Below are 22980 nucleotides of genomic sequence, written 5' to 3'. Positions count from 1 at the left end.
AATTCTATCATGCATTCTCCAACATCATTTCTATCACCAAGGTCATATTTTCCAACTACTGATCCTTCGTCTTTGCTCCCAAGCTTTGTATTTCAATCACCAGTAATGATCAATACATCTTGATTGCATGTTTAATCAATTTCAGATTGAAGAATTGGTAGAATTCTTCTATTTCATCCTCACTGGCTTTAGTAGTTGGTGTGTAAATTTGAGTAGTAGCGGTAGTAACTGGGCTTCCCTGTGGGCACATGGATATTATCCCATCACAGACAGTATTGTACCTCATGACTGATCTGGTTATATTCTTTTTGACGATGAATGCAACACGATTCCTCTTTAATTTGTCATTCCCATCATAGTAAACTATGTGGTTGTCAGATTCAGAATGGCCAATACCAGTCCATTTCAGCTCACTAATGCCTAAGATATCGATGTTTATGCGTTCCATTTCATTTTTGACAGCTGCCAATTTTCCCAGATTCATACTTCGTACATTCCATGTTCCAATTTTCAAGGGATGTTTACAGCTGTTTCTCTTCATTTTGAGTTGTGCCCCCATCAGCAAATGAAGGTCCCGTAACAGAAAGTGACAGAACCATCATTTGTTAGAGACTGTGAAAAACACATAGCTAGATTTGTCTGTTCTAGTACCACTTCCCTGTTTCCTGTCCAGTTTTACTCCCCAACAACTAACCCTTGGGACCAACAGCAGCAGCCCTGGGTCCATCACGAGACTTCTAGCTGTCAACTCACAGGAAACAAAGAGCCAATGACCCTCCAAAGACTTACACTCCACTTGGTTCCCAGCTTCCAATTTCTTGGACTCTCTTCATTAGCCCTAAGGGCTAGTTATGGCAGTTTTCTGATTCTTCAACTTCCTTTTTCAGATCTTTACTTCTTCCCCGAACTGTATACAAAATACTTCCTATGATACATTACTTACTCTACACTACTCAGAATAATTCTGCTCCCCTTACTGAAACTTGACTGATGCACCATAAGACTACTCTCATCAGATCAGAGGCCAGGAAACGATAGCAAAATGTATCCTCTGCCTGTGCTACACAGAGACATCCAACCAGCTCGCATGACTGATTTCTACATTAACAAAACAAACAATATGTCACAGTTAACTAATCCATCAACTTTCATCAGTTCATCTCAAAAGACTCCAGCTGTGGTCATTTTAATCTAGTACTGTGGCAGACAGCTACTTTTTACCTATTCTCTTCTTCCATAGTAATGTAAGCCTCAATTTTTAACTGGACATCTGGCTGTCAAGAATAAAATTACATGTCCCAGTAAGGAGAAATGATCTGTGAGACGTGTTCTTAAAAAGGTAAAGGATGGACCTTCTTTTTCTGTTGGCTAGAGTGCAGACAAGGAGGGCTGACAGTGAAACTGATGTCATGCTTGAGAGAGAACAAAATAAAGGCTCCTGGGTCCCTGACACCAGAGGTTGTCATATAAGTTCTGGCTTGACTCAAATAAACCAAGAACACCAAATCCAATGCCATAGAATAGAATCGGACTCATACAGGGCAGAGTAGAACTGCTTCAGAGGGTTTCCAAGACTGTAAATCTTTATGGAAGCAGACAGCCTCATCTTTCTCCTGTGGAGCAGTTGGTAGGTTTGAACCACAAGGTCAGGAGTGAGTAGCCCAATGCTTTACCCATTGTACCATCAGGGCTCCTTTGGGTTGACTTAGCTCTCAATGCTTTGAACATAAAACAGAAATAATCCTCTACCCAACTTAAATCTGTCAGTCATCTTCTACTTATAGCTGAACTTAATTCTGACAAATACATCTCCTTAACACACAACTTCCCCACAACTTTTACAAAAGCATCCAATGTTGTAAGCTCCAAACTTCCTAAAAGCAGTCTAGTCTCAGAATCTTTTTTATTTTTGCCTATTTCAAAATAATTACCATTCTCTTCACTAACACTTTTCATTACCCAAATACTCTATAGTAATCAGTTTTCAAACACCTTATTAAAGCGAAAAGAAACTACAAAGCTATAGTAATCAAGACAGTGTGGTACTGGCATAAAAACACACCTGTGTGTGTTTATGAAGTAGAATTGAGTCCAGAAATAAACCCTTAAATTTATGGCAAAGTGATTTTCAAAAATGTCCCACATATTTAAAAATAAAGTAGTTCAGTGGTTACGAGTCAGGTTGCTAACTTCAAGGTCAAAAGTTCGAAATTACCAGCCATTCCACCGGAGAAAGATGAGGCTTTCTGCTCCCGTAAGGATTTACAACCTTGGAAACTCTATGCAGGATCGCTGTTGAGTAGGAACCAACCAACCAATCAATGTATAAACTAGACAAAGACTCTGAATCGCCATTTTTCTAAAGATACACAAATGACTGTTGTTGCTAAGTGCCATCAAGTCAGTTCTGACTCATATCAGCCCTGGATTGGGTTTCTGAGGAGTGGCTGGTGAGCTGGAACTGCCGACCTTACGGTTCAAACCAATCTTACAATCTAGCACATTAACCCACAGAGCCACACCAGGACTCCACAGACACATGAAAACATGCTCAACATTAGTCTTTACATACAAATCAAAACCACAATGGTGTTAGTAAATACACATCCACATTAAGACTTGTTCAAAGCAGCATCATTCACAATAACTGAAAGGTGTAAACACACAAATGTAAATCAACTGATAAATAAATAAACACATATAGTACATACACAAAATTGGTGGTTGTTTAATGCTGCTGAGTTGGTTCCAACTCAGAGTGACCCTGTACAGGGTGTCCAAAGAGCGCCCGGTGAGTTTGAACAGCCAACTTAGAGTTAGCAGTTCCATGATAATCCTCTAGCATCATACCAGACTTCCAATGAAATACTGTTGTGAATTATCACTGAGTCAGTTCCAACTCACAGCGACCTTGCATAGGGTTTCTAAGGAGCAGATGGTGGGTTTGAACCACCAACCTTGCAGTTAACCAGTCCAGTGCTAATCTTTACTGCAGTGCCACACCAGGACTCAGCCATAAAAAGAAACGAAGTTCTGATACACGCTACAACATGGATGAACCTTGAAAACATTATGAAAAGCAGCCAGTCATAAGACACCACCTAATGTATGGTTTTATTTGTATGACATGGTCAGATAGGCAAATCCGAAAGTCGTTTAGTGGTTGCCCAAGACTGAGCAGATTGAAGAAAAATCAGAGGTGAATGCTAATGGATGTGGGTTTCTTTTGGGAGTGACAAAAACATTCTAAAATTGGTTGTGGTCACAGTTGCACAACTGTGAATATACTGAAAACCATTGCTATAGGGTGAGCTCTGGACTGTTACTTGCAAGGTCAGTGGTTCAAAATTACCAGCTGCGTCTCAGAAACCCTATACAGAGTCACTGTGTGTAGGAATCAACTTAACAACAATAATTACTTATGCGTGGTTACTTAAAATAACACCACAGGCATTAAGTTTGACTGCATTTCACTTTACTGTGCTTCTTAAGATAAAAAAATTCTTTACAAACTCAAGATCTATGGCAACTCTGCATATACCAAGTAAGTCTATCAGTGCTACTTCTCGAACAGCAGAGTCTCACTCCTGTTTCTGAGTCACATTTTGGAATTCCTCAGAATAGTTCACTTTTTCTTAATGCTATTGCACACTTACTAGACTCCATAATTGTATAAAGACAATTTTAAATGCACTGGGAAACCAAAAAATTCATGTGATCACTTTATTGCAATATTCGCCTTACTGTGGTGGTCTGGAACCAAACCCTTAATCTCTGTGGTATGCCTATACTGAAAAAATAAGAGATGGGATATCCTTATCTGTTAAGGAGAGCATGGAGAGGCTGAGCTGTAAAGAACCAAGAAAGCATGTTCTGCTAGAGTCTGCATTTTAATGGAAGATGCTCTATGATTAATACATTTAGGACTCAGTTTCAAAATGTTTACTTTAAAAGAAACACAGCAAATCACTTAGTGTTCGCCTTCATAATACTTTCAAAGGTAATAAAACAAATTCATTCTACCTCATGACAGCTTACCTGCAGGATTCTGTCCTGGGACGCTGGTGTCCGTGGTGTTCTAAGAGCAATGCTGTTGTTGGTAACATTGTACTCAGACAGAAGAGTACTAGAAGCAGAGTTGGTTATGCCAGATTCTTCAGCAGTCTGACGTGCAATTTCACTTGCCTGGCCTACTTTTACAACTTCCTGAAGTTCTGCATCTGAAATCTAAAATGACACAATTTTCACAGTAACATTTTAATCAAAGAACCAGTAACATTTTTTAAACTTCCACAATCCAAAAACAGTAAATTGCTAAAGCTGTGGGATGGATATAAAAAAAAGAGTTCATTTTACTACTCTACGTACTTGTTTGTAGACTGTTATCATTTCCATAATAAAGTGCTAAAGTCTTTCATATAATAGGCTGAAGGGGAATCCATATACAACATAGAATCAAGCTACAAATGTTTATACACCTAACTCCTCACTTAGCAACTATCTCAATGTCTGACATTCCACATTTACAATACTAAAAAATGTACTATTCAATTACTTTGGGCATTAACAATGTATTTCTGTCAGTAATAAATGCTAAGATGTAAGATGAGAGTAGCACTGGCTGTGATGGTTAAGGTTATGTGTCAGCTGAGCCAGGCCATCATCTTCAGTGGTTTGGCAGTTAAGTAATGATGCAATCATCCACTATGCTCACATAACACTGATTTTCACACAACAGGCTGGTCAATGGAACCTATTCACATCTATCTATAAATGAGGAGTGGGTGTATTTCCATTGTGAAATTGTTTAAATCAATCAACATATTAATCAACTAAGAACCTTACAGGACTGCTGACCAATTAAAATGTTGCATAGGTATTTTTTTTAGTAATTTTATTTTAAAAAATATCCAAAGTACTAAAAACCAAAATTAAAAGCAAAAATTTCAATGTAAGAAATGTTACTACAAAGTAGAGCAGCATATGACATTACTTTATGCTTACACCCAAGAATCTTATATTGATATAGTCATCACTCATTTAGGAGATGCTTCTGATCTCCTAAATCCATTTTTCTAGTACATTAAATTGTTCCACTTCTATAGAGCTATTCTACTCAAAACAAAACAAGAGGTTACTACACGTACGTTCCCAAGTTTCTAATCAGTGACTTACCATTTATGAGTGACTTACCCATTAGACTATACATTTCTTAAGGGCACCCAGCATGTACATAGGTCCTCAGACGTACAGTGAATAAACGCTATAGTCATGGACGTTCACACACTGAAAACTTTGCTTTTACCACATTACCTGAGGAGCAGGAAGTACTAGTTTGCTTCTCTTCTTAGTAAATTCAGAAACACCACTAGTTTGAAGAATAGCTGATGGTAAATCAGACTCTTTTTTCCTTTTTAAATGTTGCTTGTCTTTTTTTCTATCTCTTCCTTCTTTCTCACTGTCATGGATAAGACACAAAAGAATGTTTTTTAAAGTTACATATGTAGTTGTTGTTGCCGTCTAGTCAGTTCTGACTCGTTATTGTTGTTAAGTGTATATGGTTTCCAAGGAGAGGCTGGTGGGTTTGAACTGCCAACCTTGTAGTTAGCAGCCCAGCGCTTATCCTACAGCACCTCACCAGGATTCCAAATTACATACAGGCAATAATATTAAAGACCATATACATACTCAAACTGTTTGACCAAATTAGTAATAAGTAAAAATAAAAGACAAGTTGTTTACTACATCATTACCCACGACACTGAGAATGCCAAGTTTGAACAGCAATTATTATTAATGGCACACTATTATAATGAGAACACAATGGCTCTACAGGATGAGCAATGGACTGATAAACACGAGCTCAACAGTTGGAGCCTACCAGGTGCTCCTCAGGAGAAAAATGAGGTTTTCTGCTCTCAAAAAAGATACAGCCTCGGAAGCCATGTACAGGTGTCCAGGGTCACTAGGAGTTAGAATCAACTCAACAATGCTAATGAGTAACATAAGTACTAAATATTCTAACTATTTAACCATAAACACTGTGATAACCGAAATTATAAATAAGGTAAAAGATGCAAAAAGCAAAACTTCTTATACAAATATGTATATAAAAATTACCCATTATAGAAACATGTATGTGGCATGTTATAGCTGTTATGTGATACTGAGTTGGTTCTAAACTCATAGCAACCCTGTGTAGTGTTTCTGAGGAGCGACTGGTAGGTTTGAATCACCCATCTTGCAGTTAGTTAGCAGTCCAGTGCTTATCCTACAGTGCCACAGCATGACTCTGTATGTGCATACAGGAAAAAATTAAAGATTAACAGCACTGTCCATCCAGTCTTCTGTATTTTTATTCAAATTACATGTTTATATTTTTACCAATCTCTGTGACAGAACTGTTTACCTTTATTTTTCACAAATAACATGCCACACATACATACGTGTTGTTGTGTTAAGTGCTGTTGAGTCTGTTTCAACTCAAAGCAACTGGCTTTTTTCATCTTTGCAGGAGCAGAAAGCCTCATCCTACTACAGCAGAGTGGCTGGCGGGCTTGAACTGCAGGACTTGTGGTTTGCAGCTCAGTGCTATCATATGCAGCCACCGTACTCCCGACACATGTATATACAGTGCATTTTAATATGGAAATTAGTACAACAGTTCTAGCATAGCAGTTGGAAAACACACACACACACACCTACCTACCTAACTTGCAAATTATTTGCATAAAAATGTTGTTATGTGCCATCAAGTCAAGTCCGACAGAGCAACCCTGTACAGAATTTCCAAGGAGCAACTAACTGCTGACCTTGTATTTCTCAATCCAGTGCTGATCCTACAGAACTCTTCCAAATTATGAGATTATTTTCTTTAATCTCTTTATCTGTAATACGTGCCTAAAGAGTAAAGCTGGCTGTGATGGTTAAGGTTATGTGGCAACTTGTCTGGACATGATTCTCAGTGGTTTGGCAGTTATGTAATGATATAATTTGGCAGTTATGTAATGATGCAGTGATCCTCAAAGTTGTGGCCATCCTCACAAGTGGACCAATAAACAACATCAAGACAAATGAAGATTGAAGATGTCAAGGATTTCATTTTACTTGGATCCACAATCAATGCTCATGAAAACAGCAGTCAAGGAACCAAGCAATATATTACACTGGAAAAATCTGTTGCAAGAGACCCCTGTAAAGTTTAAAGAGCAAAGATGTCAGCACCTTAAGGACTATGGTGCACTTGACATAAGCCATGGTATTTTCAATTGTCACCTATACTTGCAAAAGCTAGACAACGCATAAGGAAGACCAAAAACCAAGTGATGCATTTGAATTATGGTGCTGGCGAAGAACAGTGAATGATAGCAAGGACTGCCAAAAGAATGAACAAATCTGCCTTAGAAGTACAGCCAGAATAATCCTTAGAATTAAGGACGGCATGAATTTGTCTCACATACTAGGGATATGTTATCAGGAGAGACCAAGCCCTGGAGAAAGATAACATGTTTGGTAAAGTAGGGGATCCATGAAAAAGCGGAAGACCCTCAATGAGATGGGTCAACACAGTGACTCCAACAGTGGGATCAAAAACAACAATTACGAGGATATGTGCAGGAGCTGCCAGTGTTTGGTTCAGTTGTACACAGGGTTGCTATGAGTTGGAGCTGACGTGAAGGTACCTATGTAATTAAAACAAGGTTCTAATTTGAGGAATAAATGCAATAAAGTAAATCCAAGAAAACTTGTTTGACAGTGGATGGTGTTTGTTATTTAGAATCAGAATTCGTGTTAACAGGAATGGAAGATAAACCAGGGAACAGAAAACCAAGATATCCTTGACAATCATTATAAAAGGTTCTCCCCAAAATATTTACATATAACATTTAAAGAAACTTTTAAAAACTCTAGAAATAGATAAAATATTCTGTAGACAAGTATTTTATAAATATACCTTCTATTCCCATCAAGTGAAGAGATTTATAAATGCACAGATAATTTTTGTTAAGTTTCATTAATTAAAGCATGGTAAAATTATCATTTAGAAAAGTCTAAAGCAATCAAACTACATTTTGACAGATCCCTCCAGTCCATTAGTAAAACAACTAACCCATTCACAAATGCAAATAAATGTTAACAATGTGATTTGGTGAGAAAACTGTTGACTCAGAACAAGAGTTGACAATTCAAAAAATAAAACAGCAACCTCAACCTGCAGTAAAAACATGGCAGCCAGGTTCACTGTTTTTCTCAGAAAGGGTAAAGTTCCTTAAAATAGATAAAGTATACCAAGCCACACTGTGCTAATAAGTAAACAAAATCTAGCTACAACAAGAATAACACCAGAACCTCCATAAAATTCCCACTATCCCATTTTCAAAATCAGCAAGGCAACTTACGATCTTAATTCCCCATCAAGATCCTGCTGTCTTAGTTTCCTGAAATCTGCATCAAGAGCCTGGTAGTTTTCCTCAGAAGTATCATAAAAACCAAGAGCAGGCTTTTTTTCAAATGGGATTTCCGCATTGTAATCAACTCCTCTCTTCTTTTTTCTTTTCTTCTGAATTTCTATGCCAGCTGCTCGAAGCTCTCTTCTCTTCTGGAGAGCAGCAAGACGTCTGAAGGAAAAAGCAAGATCACTTTGAAAATCACATACTGTGTGGGATGGATGGTTATTCAACAATAATTTTTAATTATCTTAGCAGATAATTACTTAGCAGAGAAACATTTATTGAAATCAACTCATACCACTCACCAAATAAATTGGTTTTCATTTAAAGTTACACACACACACACATCACACATATAACAAAGCTAAATGAAAAATCTAAAGGAACTATAACTGTTTATCTTGTCTCTGAATGGGACTATGCTTCTTGTTGTTAAGTGCCATCAAGTTAGCTCCAAATCATAGTGACCCTGTATAGGGTTTCGGTTTCTGAGGAGCAGCTGTGAATATGAACCACCAACCTTACGATTAAGCAATCCACAGCTCATCCTACAGTGCCACACAGGAATTATCAAATATGTATTAAATAGATAACAAAGGAAAAGATCTGTGGCTATTTTGTTCCATTTATAACATAATCATAAATTGAAAGTAAAATAATAGAATATATGCAATTAATAACATTAGGTGTGCTGGCTCTCTGTAGGATAAGCACTGGACTGCAAACTTATAAGAAGAAACAAGACAGAGTGCCTCAAACAGGTGACCAAATAACAGAGCCAGAAAACATGAGAAATGGTATGGGAACTTGATAAGAAATTTATAAGAATATCATCAACTAATTTAAAGATTGCTGAAAGCAAGGAGGAATTCAGAAAAACACTATAAGAACCGACAAAAATAAGAGAAAAACTGGAACCCATACAAAAACAGTAATTAGAAATTCAGAAGATTAACACTAAGAGTTCAGAAACAGATAATACACTAAAAAGGCAAAGCAGAACATAATCAATGAAAGGTCAAAACAGTGAGCTTAACAACAAATCTTTCAATACTCATTTTCAAGAGGAACAATCAGAAAAAAAAAAAAAAGAATTTAAAAATCCAAATAAAGCTTATGTTTATTTATATATACTACTAAGAGGAATAGCTTACATGTGATAGAATTCTAGAACAAGACCAAAAAAGAAATAAAAAAACAGAGAAAATGGGTCCAAGAGTTGCTAGGAGAAAATCTTAGTCCCTGAGATCATGAAAGAGAAGACAACTGTTCAAAAGTTAAACGGACTCCAAATAGGATATACTCCAAAAGAAAATCATTAAGAAATATATATTATAATCAAACTCAAAACAAAAGATAAAGAAAAATCCTGAGAGTTGGTTGGGGAAAATAAAGTTACCTACAAAGGAAAACAAATGTGACTAAGCTCTGATTTCTCAGCAGAAACCACACAGGAAAGAAAACAATGGGATGACATATATAAAACACTGTAATAAAAAGAACTGCTAATTAAGAATCATATACCCAGCAAAATTTCCCATGAAATAAAACTGCAAAATTAGGATATTTCCAGGTAAACAAATATTAAAAAGATTTGCAAAAACTAGACCAACCTTACAAAAATTAGTAAAGGGAATTCTATGGACAGAGAACCAACAACAGTATACATCAACCTGAGATTAACATACATGACAACATCACCCAGAGCTCAACCCAGATATAGAAGTTATTGTTAAGTCCCATGGAATTGGTTCCAACTCATAGTGACCCTGTATACAGTGTTTCCAAGGAGCAGCTAGTGGGTTGGAAGTGCTGACCTTGTGGTCCGCAGTCCAGTACTGATCTTACAGCACCACACCAGGAGTCCAGATACAGAAGTATTCAGAGTAAAACAAACCTGTTGTTGTTATGTGCCGTGGAGTTGGTTCTGCCTCATAGCGACCCTGTATAGGGTTTCCGAGGCTGTAAATCTTTACGGGAGCAGAAAGCCTCATCTTTTTTCCCTTGGAACAGCTGGTAGTTTTGAACTGCTGACCCTGAGGTTAGCAGCCCAATTCATAACCACTACGCTACCAAAACAAACCTACAAGATGGAAACAGGGAGCCAGAGATACCAGTATGCAACAACAAAAAACATAAAGTAACAAAACGTTATAGAACTTACAAATGAAGGGGAAATCAAGTAGATTTCAGGGAAAAATTTAATTTTAAAAAACTTAACTGTAACCTTAAAACTAGACCAAGGCTTACTCCTAGCTTTAATCCAACTCTAAATTAGCCCTAATTCTAGCCTTAACTCTTAGCACTAAACAAAAGTTCTATGCCGTGCTTGGAGTCCTGGTATGACGCTGTAGGGTAAGCACTAGACTACTAGACAAGGTCTCCTCAGAAACCCGAATCACTGTCACTCTTAAGTCGGAACCAACTTGACATCACTTCAGAACAGGCCTTGCTTAGAATTAGCCGTAACCCTAACCCTAACTCCTTACTCCTACCTACTTCTACCCAAACCTACCCCCACCAATAAAAGGTCCTGGATAGAGCAGGAGAAAAATGTAGAAGAAAAGCTCAAAATCAAAAAGACAAGCTGGCTGGAGAGAGAATGGTGAAACTCCTAAGAGCATGGCCCTTCAGGTCTAGAAATGAATTCACCCCCATGGCTCCTTTTTCAGCCAAACAACAGACAGGTTATAAAGGGAAAACTAACACTAGGGAAGTAACAACAACCATTTGTGACCCAAAAACAAAGTTCAGAAAGGTTAGGAAAGAAGGTGGGAATGGAAGAAGCAGACTAAATGATGCTACATCATAGGGATTGCAATCAGTGACTTGACACAAAAAGTATATAAACTGGTGAATGAAAAACTCACATGCTCTGTAAACCTTCATCAAATTCACAAGTAAAAGTTAAAAAAGATCAGGACTGACTGTGAGGGTTGGCAATAAAAAGGCAGAGGTTTTGTAACAAAAGGAGGGAAGTGACTGACTTTGCAGTCTAGGAGCAGAAGTCCCTGGAACCATCAAGGGAGAAGAGCCGAGTGTGGGATCCTACCCAGAGAAACAGTAACACCAGAGATGGAGGCAGGGATGAAGACGTGGAGAGATGGAGCAGATGGGGACTCTAGACCCTGAGAGGGAGAGGGGCTGTGTGCTGAGGCCCAGGGGCAGGCTTGCAGGGTATACCCTTCGGTTGTTTGATGATGCATGGAGGTAACTGTAATCATGGCAATGAAACAATATACGATAGGATGAATGTAAAGCTAATGGTCTCACATGTAAACTATCACATAATTCACAATAAAACACTTAAAAAAATAAAGTTAAAAAAGAAACAAAATGTTATCTAAGCGCACACAAAAAAAGCTTTACAAGTTATTACGTAGATCTGCAATTTAACAGTGAACATAAGGAGCTCATTATCACATCTACACTCTACACACAATCTACCTACTGCAAGATGCATGTACAGCACCACTTAGGAAAATGTGTATACCAAATCAAGCTACAAGAAACCATAGGGTATTTTAAAGTCTGCTGGAAATTTTATCTAAAATAATTGATAGCAACCATATTTATAGAGATTTTTCACATATGAACTGGCCATGTCCCTGCTTCTAGTACATGTGACTAAAAGACTAAAAATTTGGTCCTGAAACCACAAGGAACAAAAATGGCAGAGTGAATTTTTCAACATTACTCACACATTGGTGTTTTTTAAGAGCCATCAAGTTGAATTACTCATGATTACCCCATGTAGCACAGAACACAGTAGAACTACCCCCTTTAGGGGCCTCTAGGATAGAATCCTTTTCTTTTTTAGGGTGTAATCTAATCTTTACAGGAGAAGATCAGCAGGTCTTTCTACTGCTGAGCAGTCGGATAGGTTCGAATCACAAAGCAGCCAAGTGTGTAACTGTTGCACCATTATTTCAAGGTTCGTTACTCCCTCTAGTTCAGCTGAGTTTCCCATTTCAAAGGTACTGCATCCCAACAGTAATCAAAGAAAGTAACTGGTAGACATGCAAAAGGCACAAAGCCTCATATGTACTCTAGCCATCTGACTCTCCAGAGCAGTGGTAGGGAATGTATGGCCCACGGACTTTATGTGGTTGTCAGGTGCCACAGATTTGGTACCGACTCATAGTGACCCTATGCACAACAGACCAAAACACTGCCCGGCCCTGCTATATAAGGCCCTCAATATCATTTGGTCTGGCCCTCCTACCAAGGCACCCACAATTCCAGTCATCACATTGGTGGTGATAATGGTTATGTGCCATGAGTTGGTTCCAACTCATAGAGACCCTATACAAGGTTTCCGAGGCTGTAAATCTTTACGGGAGCAGAAATCCTCATCTTTCTCCCACGGAACAGCTCGTAGTTTCGAACTGCTGACCTTGAAATTAGCAGCCTGATATGTAACCACTATGCTACCAGAGTTCCTTAGTCATCACACTGTTGTTGTTGTTGCTAAGTGCTGTTGAGTCGATTCCGACCCTGTATAGGGTTTCTGAGGAGCAGCTGATGAGCTTGAACTGCCGATCTTGCAGTTCAAACAGCTTTGCAGTCTGGCTCATTAACTCACAGCGCCACACCAGGACTCCAGTCATCACATTTGGGGTGAGTTAATTAAATGTTTGACCAAATACAGTGGGCTAATTTTTAAGCTGATAATTCTGTATGGTCCACAAATGATGTTATACATTTTGGCAGCAAAAAGGTTCTCCGCCCCTGCTCTAGATGGCACCATTGCCTACAGAACAAATCCAACATACCTGGTATTAGTTCTGCAATGTCTTATAAGATATAAAGGAAATGTTGTTTTTATCTGTAACTACTCTGAAATGATCAGAGGAAAACACAAGTTATTTTTCAAAGTAATAAAGCTAAGGAATATTCGAAAAATGAGAACTGGATAACACTATTACTCACCCAACAGGGTTGATAAATCATGTAGTTTTTATTGGACATTAGAACGCATGAGCCCCGGTATGGCACTGTAAAATCAGCACTGGACTGGTAACTGCCAGATCGGCAATCCAAATTCACCACTCACTCTCAGAAACCCTATACAGGGTCGATTATGAGCTGGAACCAACTCGATGGCACTTAAAAACAACAACAAGGATGCACACACTGAGCAGTTATTAAACTATGGATAGATACTACTATACCTTGCTTCTTCCAACTGTTTTTCTCTTGCTTTCCTCTTGGCCTTCTTTCCTTGAGTATTAGCCAGACGGGCTCTAGCTTCAGAAAGCATCTCAAGTTCATCTGTAAAAAGATAGACAAAAAATAAATAATAAAACAAGTTCTCCAACAGAAGCAAAGTTAACAGACACAGAGTAAAATTAAATAATTGTAACATTTTTTCCCATACTGTAAAATTCTTTTACAGGTGCCAACAGTCACTCAACACCCTAGTGGTTACAACAAGAAGGAATACAGATACTACATGGCAGCACAATGGAAAATAGCTTGGGTTTTAAAGTCGGAGAACTCGAGGTTAAAATCTGGGCCCAGCACTTGCCAGCCATCTTATGTAACCCATCTACCCCCACAGAGCAGGTATCATTATCTACACAAAGGGAAAAACAAAGTCGTGTTGTTGAGAGGAACCAAGTAAAGTTAAAACTGTATTTAAATTTAATTATGTAAATAAAGTAGATAGCAAGTGGCTGTAATAATTATCTTTATCATCAACTAAATGGTACAACATAAACTGTGAAATATTTTTATAACTATGACTTAATTGTGAGGAAATTGCTAATCTTCATTAAAATACACCTGGTTTTTTTTCTCCTCAAAGCTATGTCTTTTCTCCAACACTTATTCTGTGCTCTTTAGAGCTACCTGTTGCCAATTCCCATACAAAGTTGAACAGAAGAATCCATGAGAACTTTCTAAAAAGCTCAGATTCTAGGATGGCCCTCCAGACTTACTGATTCAGTATGTCTAGGGAAGTGCTGGTACTTGTATTTTTTTAAACTTCCCCATGTGACAATAATACAGCCAGCCTAGCCACAGTCCACATTTAGAAATCACCACCTTTATACTTTTAAGTCTTAAAAACTCAACAAGTATTCATTGAGTGTGTCCCAATGATCCTGTGAAGTAAAACTGATAATACCCTCCATCTTGCAGTTATAAATCAAAGCTCAGCGAGATCACAGAACTTGACTACAGTTGAATAGCAAATGAGCGGCAGACATGGTCTAAAATGCAGTTCCTCTGATATTCAATCCAGTGCCTCATGGAATCATCATAAATTTTCATCACAGTCTTATAATGTTGCTTTCTCACATAGATTAAATGACCTACCTAAGAAGTCAAAAAGCAAGAAGACTGGGATCCAGTATCTAGACATATTGCCTCTAGCTGTGAAGTTGGAATGAGGTATAGGATCCTCAAGAGTTCACACTTCCTGTTGTGGTTAGCTGCCATACAGTCAGTTCAACTCATAGTCACCCTATGGCAAAACAAAACGAAACGAAACACTGCCTGGTCCTGTACTGACCTCATAATTGTTATGTGTAAAACTCACATCTATCCTCCAGCAAAAATCTGTCTAATATATTAATTGTTTGAGGACACAGAAGGTAACAGGGCTTTGTCCAAAAAGATCAACTTCTTGCTGTTGTCAGGTACCATCGGTTCTGACTCAGCAATGCTGCACGAGGTTTCTGAGACTGCAAATCTTCATGGGAGTAGAAAGTCTCATACTTCTACCTTGGAACAGCCAGTGGGCTCACAGAACCGTGGACCTTGTGGTTAGCATCAAGTGCTTATCCTACAGCACCAATAATACTCTAAGAAGACCAACAATAAGAAAGAAGATGGATACATATGGAAAGAGAATCACAACTGCTGACAGAATTGAGATTCTAAAAGCCAGAGGAGTTTAGAAATGAATTACGATAGATTAAAAAGAGACCTAAGGAGTTTTAGATTACCAGAGAAATAAACTTCTCACAAGCATACACTCACCCTCATCCATATCAATTGGGTCAGGGCGTGCTGGTTTTGTTTCTGGATTTGGATCTATTTCTCCAGGTTTTAGTTTTCGTGGATCATCTGTTGTTTCTTCTTCATTGTCTCTTTGGGCAGCTTTGTCCCTAGAAAGAGTTCAGATCAGTCAGTCACATTATGATACTATTTAATCTAATAAATATCAGATTACCTAGCTCTCATTCTTTTCTTCAAAAACCCAAAGGGGAAAAAAAAAAAAACCCAAAGGAAAAGTAGTAATAAAATAAAGCATTTCTACTATTGCTTATCTGAAAGAGATGACATTAAATTTTCAATTTTCAGTTAGTGTTACCATTTACTATTAAATCAGATCCAAAGTAGCTCCTTAGTCACACATGCAGTAAAATACAACCAAATTTTAAGAAACTATTAGTAAAGAACCAAAATGTTCCAACGATTAAATGTGATTATGAATGATTTCTTAGCAATGTAATTATGAATGATTTCTATTTTCTTTTTTACTATTTTGTCCCGAGATTTTCTATAAACATTTTTTTTCAAATTAGTCTCTTTTAACAGACAACACAATTTTGATCAACCACATACTATTTTCAATTACCTAATATACATGCAAAAGCTAAACAATGAATAAGGAAGATCAAATAAAAACAGATGCATTTGAATAATGGTGTTGTAAAAAAACACAGAATATCCTATGGTCCGCCAAAAAAACAAACAAATCTGTCTTGGAAATAATACAATCAGAACACTACTTGGAAGTGAGAAATGGCAATACTGAGGGACCAGTCCCTGGAGAAGAGCATCATGCTTGGTAAAGTAGAGGATCGGCAAAAAAAAAAAAAAAAAAAAAAGATGACCCACAAACAAGATGGATTAATACAGTGGCTTCAACAATGGGTTCAAACATAGCAACGATTGTGAGGATGGCACAGGACTAAGCAGTGTTTTCTTCTATTATACATAGGATCACTACGTAAGAACCAACTCAATGACACCTCACAACAATAACTCATGTGACTTGGTGTATATCATCCAATAGTTGTAGCTTCTTTGGCTTTACTCAGATCTGTAATTAAATGTTTAAAGACAGGAAATGCTAAAAGCTTATTTTGCCTCCTTCAAATGATATATACACACATTTTACACTGCATTTTGAGATTCACTTACAGAAGAAATTCATAGTGTTCCAAGCACTGGGCAGCTGTTCTTCCAATGATTGGAGCGATGGTCCTCCACTGAGTTGGCATCAACTTAGCCAAGTGCAAGAGTTTTTCTTCTTCTTCCCTGGACCATTCTGTTTTCTTAATACTTGGATCTAGCCATTCATACCTATTAAAAATATAACATTTTATACATTAATCAGACACCTAGTATGAATCCTATTAACAAATGAAAATACAATGACTTCTAGTGTCTGAAAAACACATGCTAACTGTAATCTCTGCTAGGAGAGCTGCTTTTTCCACAACAGAATATCCCTATTCAATGTTCCTCATCTCACCAAACTCTATTGTATTTTAATTATGCAACATTAATAATGCTTAAACAAGGCAACTTCAATGAAACATGACTCTATGCCTTCTCTATCACCTAACAATTGTTTTATTTTACATCCTTATTAGTTTTAAAATCATTTGAAGTTGTTTGGAAATAGTGGCTGCAACTCACTATTTAATAGTGTTTTCAGTTTTCATAGCACTTTCTAATACTATGATTTGATTCTCACTATACCTTGACTTGGAGTCCTGGTGTGGCGCTGTGGGTAAATGCGCCAGACTGCAAAGGCATTTGAACTGCAAGGTCGGCGGTTCAAGCTCACGAGCTGCTCCTTGGGAACCGGATACAGGGTCCACTATTGGTTGGAATCGACTCGATGGCACTTAACAACACCGTGATTTATTTGTTTACATATTTTATTTAGACTCATTATGTGCTTTTTAAGATCAGCACCTCCTTTTCCAGTATTCTAAAGTCTTGGTGTGGTGCTATGAGTTAATGCACTGGACTGCAAAGTTGGTCTGAACCACAAGGTCAGTGGTTTAACCAAAATTAAACCAAGCTCCTCGTAAAATCTATACAGGGTTACTATGAGTCAGAACCGACTTGACAGCACTTAACAACGAATAAGGCAAATAAGGGAAATAAGACTATTCACTTCTATTTGACATATTTTTTCATTTAATTACAACTATGTCATCCTTTGTCTTTCCTAATGCCCCCACCCATTCACCTTTCCTTCCAGTCTTTTTAGCTGGATGAGGAGCTGCCATACAGGATGATATAACTCCTACCTATCATACGGCACATAACAACATCATCACAACAGAAGCTTAGCTCTCTTAAGAGTTGTGGAAATCAGAACCACTTCTGGTTGAGGATCAGTTTCCTCTTTGGGGTCCAATCTCTACATTCTGACCCATTTCTCTATCCAGGTATCTAGGAAATTAGGTCATTCTGGTATACTCCAAAATATGCTCCTAGCGCCACCTGCTCATGAGGCCAGGTCACTCAGGGCAGGAACAAATACAGTAAATAGCTAATGTGCCCACTGCCCTGTGATTGAAAGGGGGATACCACAAATGTAGTGTTGGCGTGTTCTGGGGTTGACAATATATAATATTTCAATTATATTGTGAGGAAACTTAACTACTGTGAGCTAACAGAAAAAAAAAAAATCAACCATTATGCATAATTCATTTCTTTGGGAAAGTAAGTTCTAAAGCAACCAACTTACAAACTTTTAAAACACAATCCATTTATAAGCTTGGACACATAGGCTCTAAAAGGAGATAATGATGTTTTTCAAAGCACTCTCATGCACATTAACTCACTTGAGTTTTACAGGACAAGGGTCAAGTATAATTATCCCCAATCTGGAGACAAGTAGAATTGATCCCAAAAAATGATGATCACACATAGGAAGCAAATGACACTAAATCTAAAATCCAACTTCCCAACTCTCACTCCATGCTTCCTGTTAAATCACGATGCCTGCTTTCTTTGGTAAAATTCAAAGAACTGACATTTTCCCTCATCACAATTAAGGTAATTTTCTGTTTTTCATTAACTGGTACGTACCATCTGGCTTTGCACTGTTTTGCTGATTTTCTATGCAGCAGCGAGGCAATCCTAGACCACTGGTTTTTCCCATATTTCATTACCGCTGCTTTCAGAATTTCATCCTAAAAGAATTGTCAAAGAAAGTCCAATTATAAAACTCCAAGTAAGGAAAGAGAAAAGTTAAATGATGTCTGACAGAGCTGCTGAAAAAAATTCAAAAGAAAGAGACATACATGCAGGTATACCCACAAACTTTGGGGGGGAGGGGACTCCCAAGCACCTCATTTTCTATGAGGTTCAACAGCAGGCCAGAATCAGCAAAATGCACAAAATTAAGAAGAAATTCATCAAAATAGCATCCTACCCTCCCTCGCATCACACACCCACTTTACCATCCTCACAAATTAGAAGTGAGAAACCCTACTTGGTAGATTAAAAGTATAACGTGGTTATCATTCTCTTCAATCGAGAATAACTCATTCTTATATTCAGTTCATTCAAAAAACATTTCCTGAACATTTACCTTGTATTAGGTCCTGTACTTTGTTGTTGTTGTTAGGCGCCATAGAGTCGGTACCGACCCATAGCAACCTTATGGCACAGCAGAACAAAATTCAGGGTTAAAGTATTAAATAGACCTCCCAGGCCTCAAAAAGTTCATCTGCCTCCTAATCATCCAAAAAATTTCCTCTCCAGTCCCTTAGCCCTCACCATGACTCAAAAATCCACAGCTCACGTCTAACTTTAGAACTTAAGTATTACTCCCCACTCCACTACCATTCATAAGGTTTTCAGTGACTAAAATTCAGAAGTAGTCTTTCTTCCGAGTCTTTGTCTGGAAGCTCATCTGAAGCCTGTCCACTGTGTCCCTGCTGGTATTCAAAATACCCATAGCATATCTTCCAGAATTACAGCAACACACAAGCCAGCACAGTACGAGAAACTGACAGATGAACGGTGGGACCAGTCACTGGAGAAGGACACCATGTTTGGTAAAGTGGAGGGTCAGGGAAAAAGAGGAAGACCTCCAACGAGATGCATTGGCACAGTGATGCTCTGGCGTAGCAACAGTTGTGAGGTTGGCCCAGGACTGGGCAGTGTTTGGTTCTGTTGTGCAGAGGGTCATCATGAGTCAATATCGACTCAATGGCACCTAACAACAACCTCTACCCCACCAGTCAACTCTCTCCAAACTCCCCCAATCCCTTAGATGCTATCTCAACAGAGTGCGCATACGGATATGAAATTCACCTATCTTTTCCCCACACTGAATCTAAGCTACTTGCCTCCTGCTTGAACCACCTCACTGCATCCCATTCTTATCACCAGATTTTAAAAAAAAAAGGGCTTTGATGACTGTAAAGGAATCCTGCTGCTATTTGATTGCTATACAGGAATCCTGCCTTATATATCGGTCTCTCCTCTAGAAGTAATCTCGTTTCCAACTTAAAGAGAACTTGAAGCACTTATTCAAAATCAAAGACTACACCCTTCAGTATGAAATATACCTCAGCACTAAGAAAACAAAAATCCTCATAACTAGACCAATACGCAGTATAAGATTGAAGTTGTCAAGGATTTCATTTTACTTCAGTCCACAATCAATGCCCATAGAAGCAGCAGTCAAGAAATATGTATTTGCACTGGATAAATCTGATACAAAAGACCTTTTTAAAGTGTTAAAAGCAAAGACGTCATCTTGAGGATTAAGGTGAGCCTGACCCAAGTCATGGTATTTTTAATAGCCTCATGTAAAAGTTAAGGAGCTCTGGTAACATTGTTGTTGTTGCCAGGTGCCATCGAGTCGGAACCGACTCAAAGCGACCCCATGCACAGCAGAATGAAACAAATGTCCGATCCTGGGCCAACCTCACGACCGCTGCCACACTTGACACCATCAATGATGCCACCTGGCCAATCCATCTCGTTAGGGGGTCTTCCTCTTTTTCTCTGACCCTCCACCTTACCCAGCATGACATCCTTCTCCAGTGACTATTCCCTCCGGACAATATGTCCAAAGTAGGAGAGACGAAGCTTAGCCATCTTGGCCTCCAAGGAGCACTCTGGCTGTACTTCTTCCAAAACAGATCTATTGGTTCTTTTGGCAGTCCATGGCACTTTCAGTATTCTCCTCCAACACCACAACTCAAAGGCATCAATTCTTCTACGATCTTCCTTATTCACTGTCCAGCTTTCGCATCCATATGAGGTTAGTGAAATACCGTGGCTTGGGTCAGGCGCACCTTAGTCCTCAAGCTGACGTCTCTGCTCTTCAATACTTTAAAAAAGTTCCTGTGCAGCGTAGTGGTTACGAATCTAGCTGCGAACCGCAAAGTAAGCGGTTTGAAACTACCAGCTGTTTCGCTGGAGAAAGATGAGGCTTTCTGCTCCCATAAAGATTTACAGCCCCGGAAATCGGGTACAGGGTTACTATGAGTCGGAACCTACTCCACGGCACACAGCCAACCACCATATAATAGCTGGACAGTAAATGAGGGAGACCAAAGGAAAATTTATACATTTGAATTAAGATGTTGGTGGAAAATATTGAATATACCATGGATTGCCAGAAGGAACAAAACTGTCTTGGAAAGTTTGCTGCCAAAATGCTCCTTCAGAGTGACAACAGCAAGACTTTGTCTCTCGTACTTTGGACATACTATTAGGAGGAACCAGTACCTAGAGAGGAATCCTGTAGGATAATCCCTGAACTGCAATCCACAAGGTCAGTGGTTCAAGCCCACCAGAAACCCTACAGAGTCACTGCATTGCCTCCAACTCAACAGCACTTAACATCAGTTCCTGAAGAAAGACATCATGCTTGGTAATGCAGAGGGTCCCAGAAAAAATGAGTAAGGCCCTAATGAGATGGACTGATAAGGTGAGCGGTTCAAACCCACTCCTGGAACCCCTAGACAGGGTCGCTCTAAGTCGGAACTGCCTCCAAGGCACTACACCGGGCAGTGTTGCAATTGTTGGACATGGGGTCGCCAGGAGTTGGGACTGACTAGATGGCACCTGGTCTTTGGCCTGCCAAGGACATTATCCAACAGTTCTGGAAGCAAAGAGACTGCTACATGCAATCTGATCCATGGCACTTCTAGCCAGGCTGAGACGGAGTAACAAGCGAATAAGGACAAGAAAGAGCTTGGGATGTGCGGGGTGGTCAAGTGGTTAACAGATAACTAATGGCATACGGGCACAAACGGGATCCTTGAACCTGCCACTCAAACAGCTTCCTTTCTGCCTGGAAGTCTAGGAAGAAACAAAATTGTGGACACAGCACCTCTTTATTTTGCCACCTTCTGAGTGTCGGGAGGGAGGCTCAGTGCTCAAACCGGAAGAGGCAGGCACTCCAGAAGACCAATTCTCACTGATGCCTTAACTCCCCCTCCACTCTGTGAGTTCCACCAGGGTGGGGGGCCGCCTCCTAATTAAGGACTGTTTAATGAGGGCCTAAAGAAGTGCCAGGAAGTAGGTTCGGGCCGAGGATTTCGGTGGTTTAATCACGGTCCCTTTGCTTGAAACGCTGAGAAAACAAGAGGACCGCCACACAGGAAAGTCGTAGACCCCGCAGGTCAAAATCCTCGCCGCCCCTACCTCCGCGCGCGTGCGCAAGAGGCGCTGGAGGCGAAAGAGGGCAGCGGACGGCGGGAAAAGGAGACTCACCTCAGTATTCCTCCACACGCCCCCTTTGATCATAATTCGAGGCATCTTGGTGGCGGGGTGTCTCGGCAAACGGCCGAGTTGAGCTTCAGATTAGTAGTAACGGCGCAGCGGCCACGGGACGGAAAGCCGCCACTTCCTCCAAACGCGACCTTCTGCTTTGAAGAGATCTGCGCAGGCGCAGAGTAAGGAACCAAAGGGGTGGGAGCAGAATGGCAAGTCTCGCGAGATCTCGGGTGGCTAAAAGTAAAGACGCGTCCAGGTAAACCTCTAGTTTAGGAAGATTGAGGGAAAACCGTCAAACCACTCTGGCCAGAGCGCTCTAGGTCGCACGCGTGTTCCGGACAGATTTGTGGAATCGCAACTCTAGCGAGATACTAGCGGTGGCGTCACTGACGGGCAGGGAATTGAGACGTCACGCTTGTAGTTTCAGCCCAATTTATCTGAAAAGAGCTTTGTTAATTTGTTAGTTTAGTACTTTATCAGGCATTTCATTGTTGTTGTTGTTGTTAGGTGCCATCGAATTGGTACCGACTCATAGCGACCCTGTATAGCACTGCAGAATGAAACGCTGCCGGATCCTAGGCCAACCTCACTACTGTTGCCACGCTTGAGTCCATCGATGCTGCCACTTGGCCAATCCATCTCGTTAGGTTCTTCCTTTCCTTCTTTGACCCTCCACCTTACCAAACATGATAACCTTCTCCAGTAACTGGTCCCTCCTGACAATATGTCTGAAGTATGAGAGACAAAGCTTGGCCATCCTGGCCTCCAAGGAGCGCTCTGGCTGCACTTCTTCCAAAACGGAGCTATT

General features: G+C 39.5%; 1 protein-coding gene across 1 annotated transcript in view; it reads right to left on the bottom strand.

Annotated features, from left to right (window-relative positions):
* Positions 1-22507, bottom strand: part of CDC5L (cell division cycle 5-like) — a 53690-nt gene extending 31183 nt beyond the window's left edge. The window contains exons 1-8 of the mRNA XM_006860523.1: positions 22170-22507; positions 18519-18622; positions 16608-16769; positions 15438-15565; positions 13625-13724; positions 8400-8618; positions 5314-5458; positions 4039-4227 (exon numbers count right to left, since the gene is read on the bottom strand). Coding sequence (XP_006860585.1) covers positions 4039-4227; positions 5314-5458; positions 8400-8618; positions 13625-13724; positions 15438-15565; positions 16608-16769; positions 18519-18622; positions 22170-22214 — 1092 coding nt within the window. The 5' untranslated portion in view covers positions 22215-22507. The remainder of the gene's footprint in view (positions 1-4038; positions 4228-5313; positions 5459-8399; positions 8619-13624; positions 13725-15437; positions 15566-16607; positions 16770-18518; positions 18623-22169) is intronic.
* Positions 22508-22980: the final 473 nt, after the last annotated feature.

Source organism: Chrysochloris asiatica, unplaced genomic scaffold (genome assembly GCF_000296735.1).
Source record: "Chrysochloris asiatica unplaced genomic scaffold, ChrAsi1.0 scaffold00038, whole genome shotgun sequence".
Taxonomy (NCBI): Eukaryota; Metazoa; Chordata; class Mammalia; order Afrosoricida; family Chrysochloridae; genus Chrysochloris; species Chrysochloris asiatica.
The sequence above is the reverse complement of the archived record's forward strand: the minus strand, read 5'-3'. Positions and strand labels throughout refer to the sequence as shown.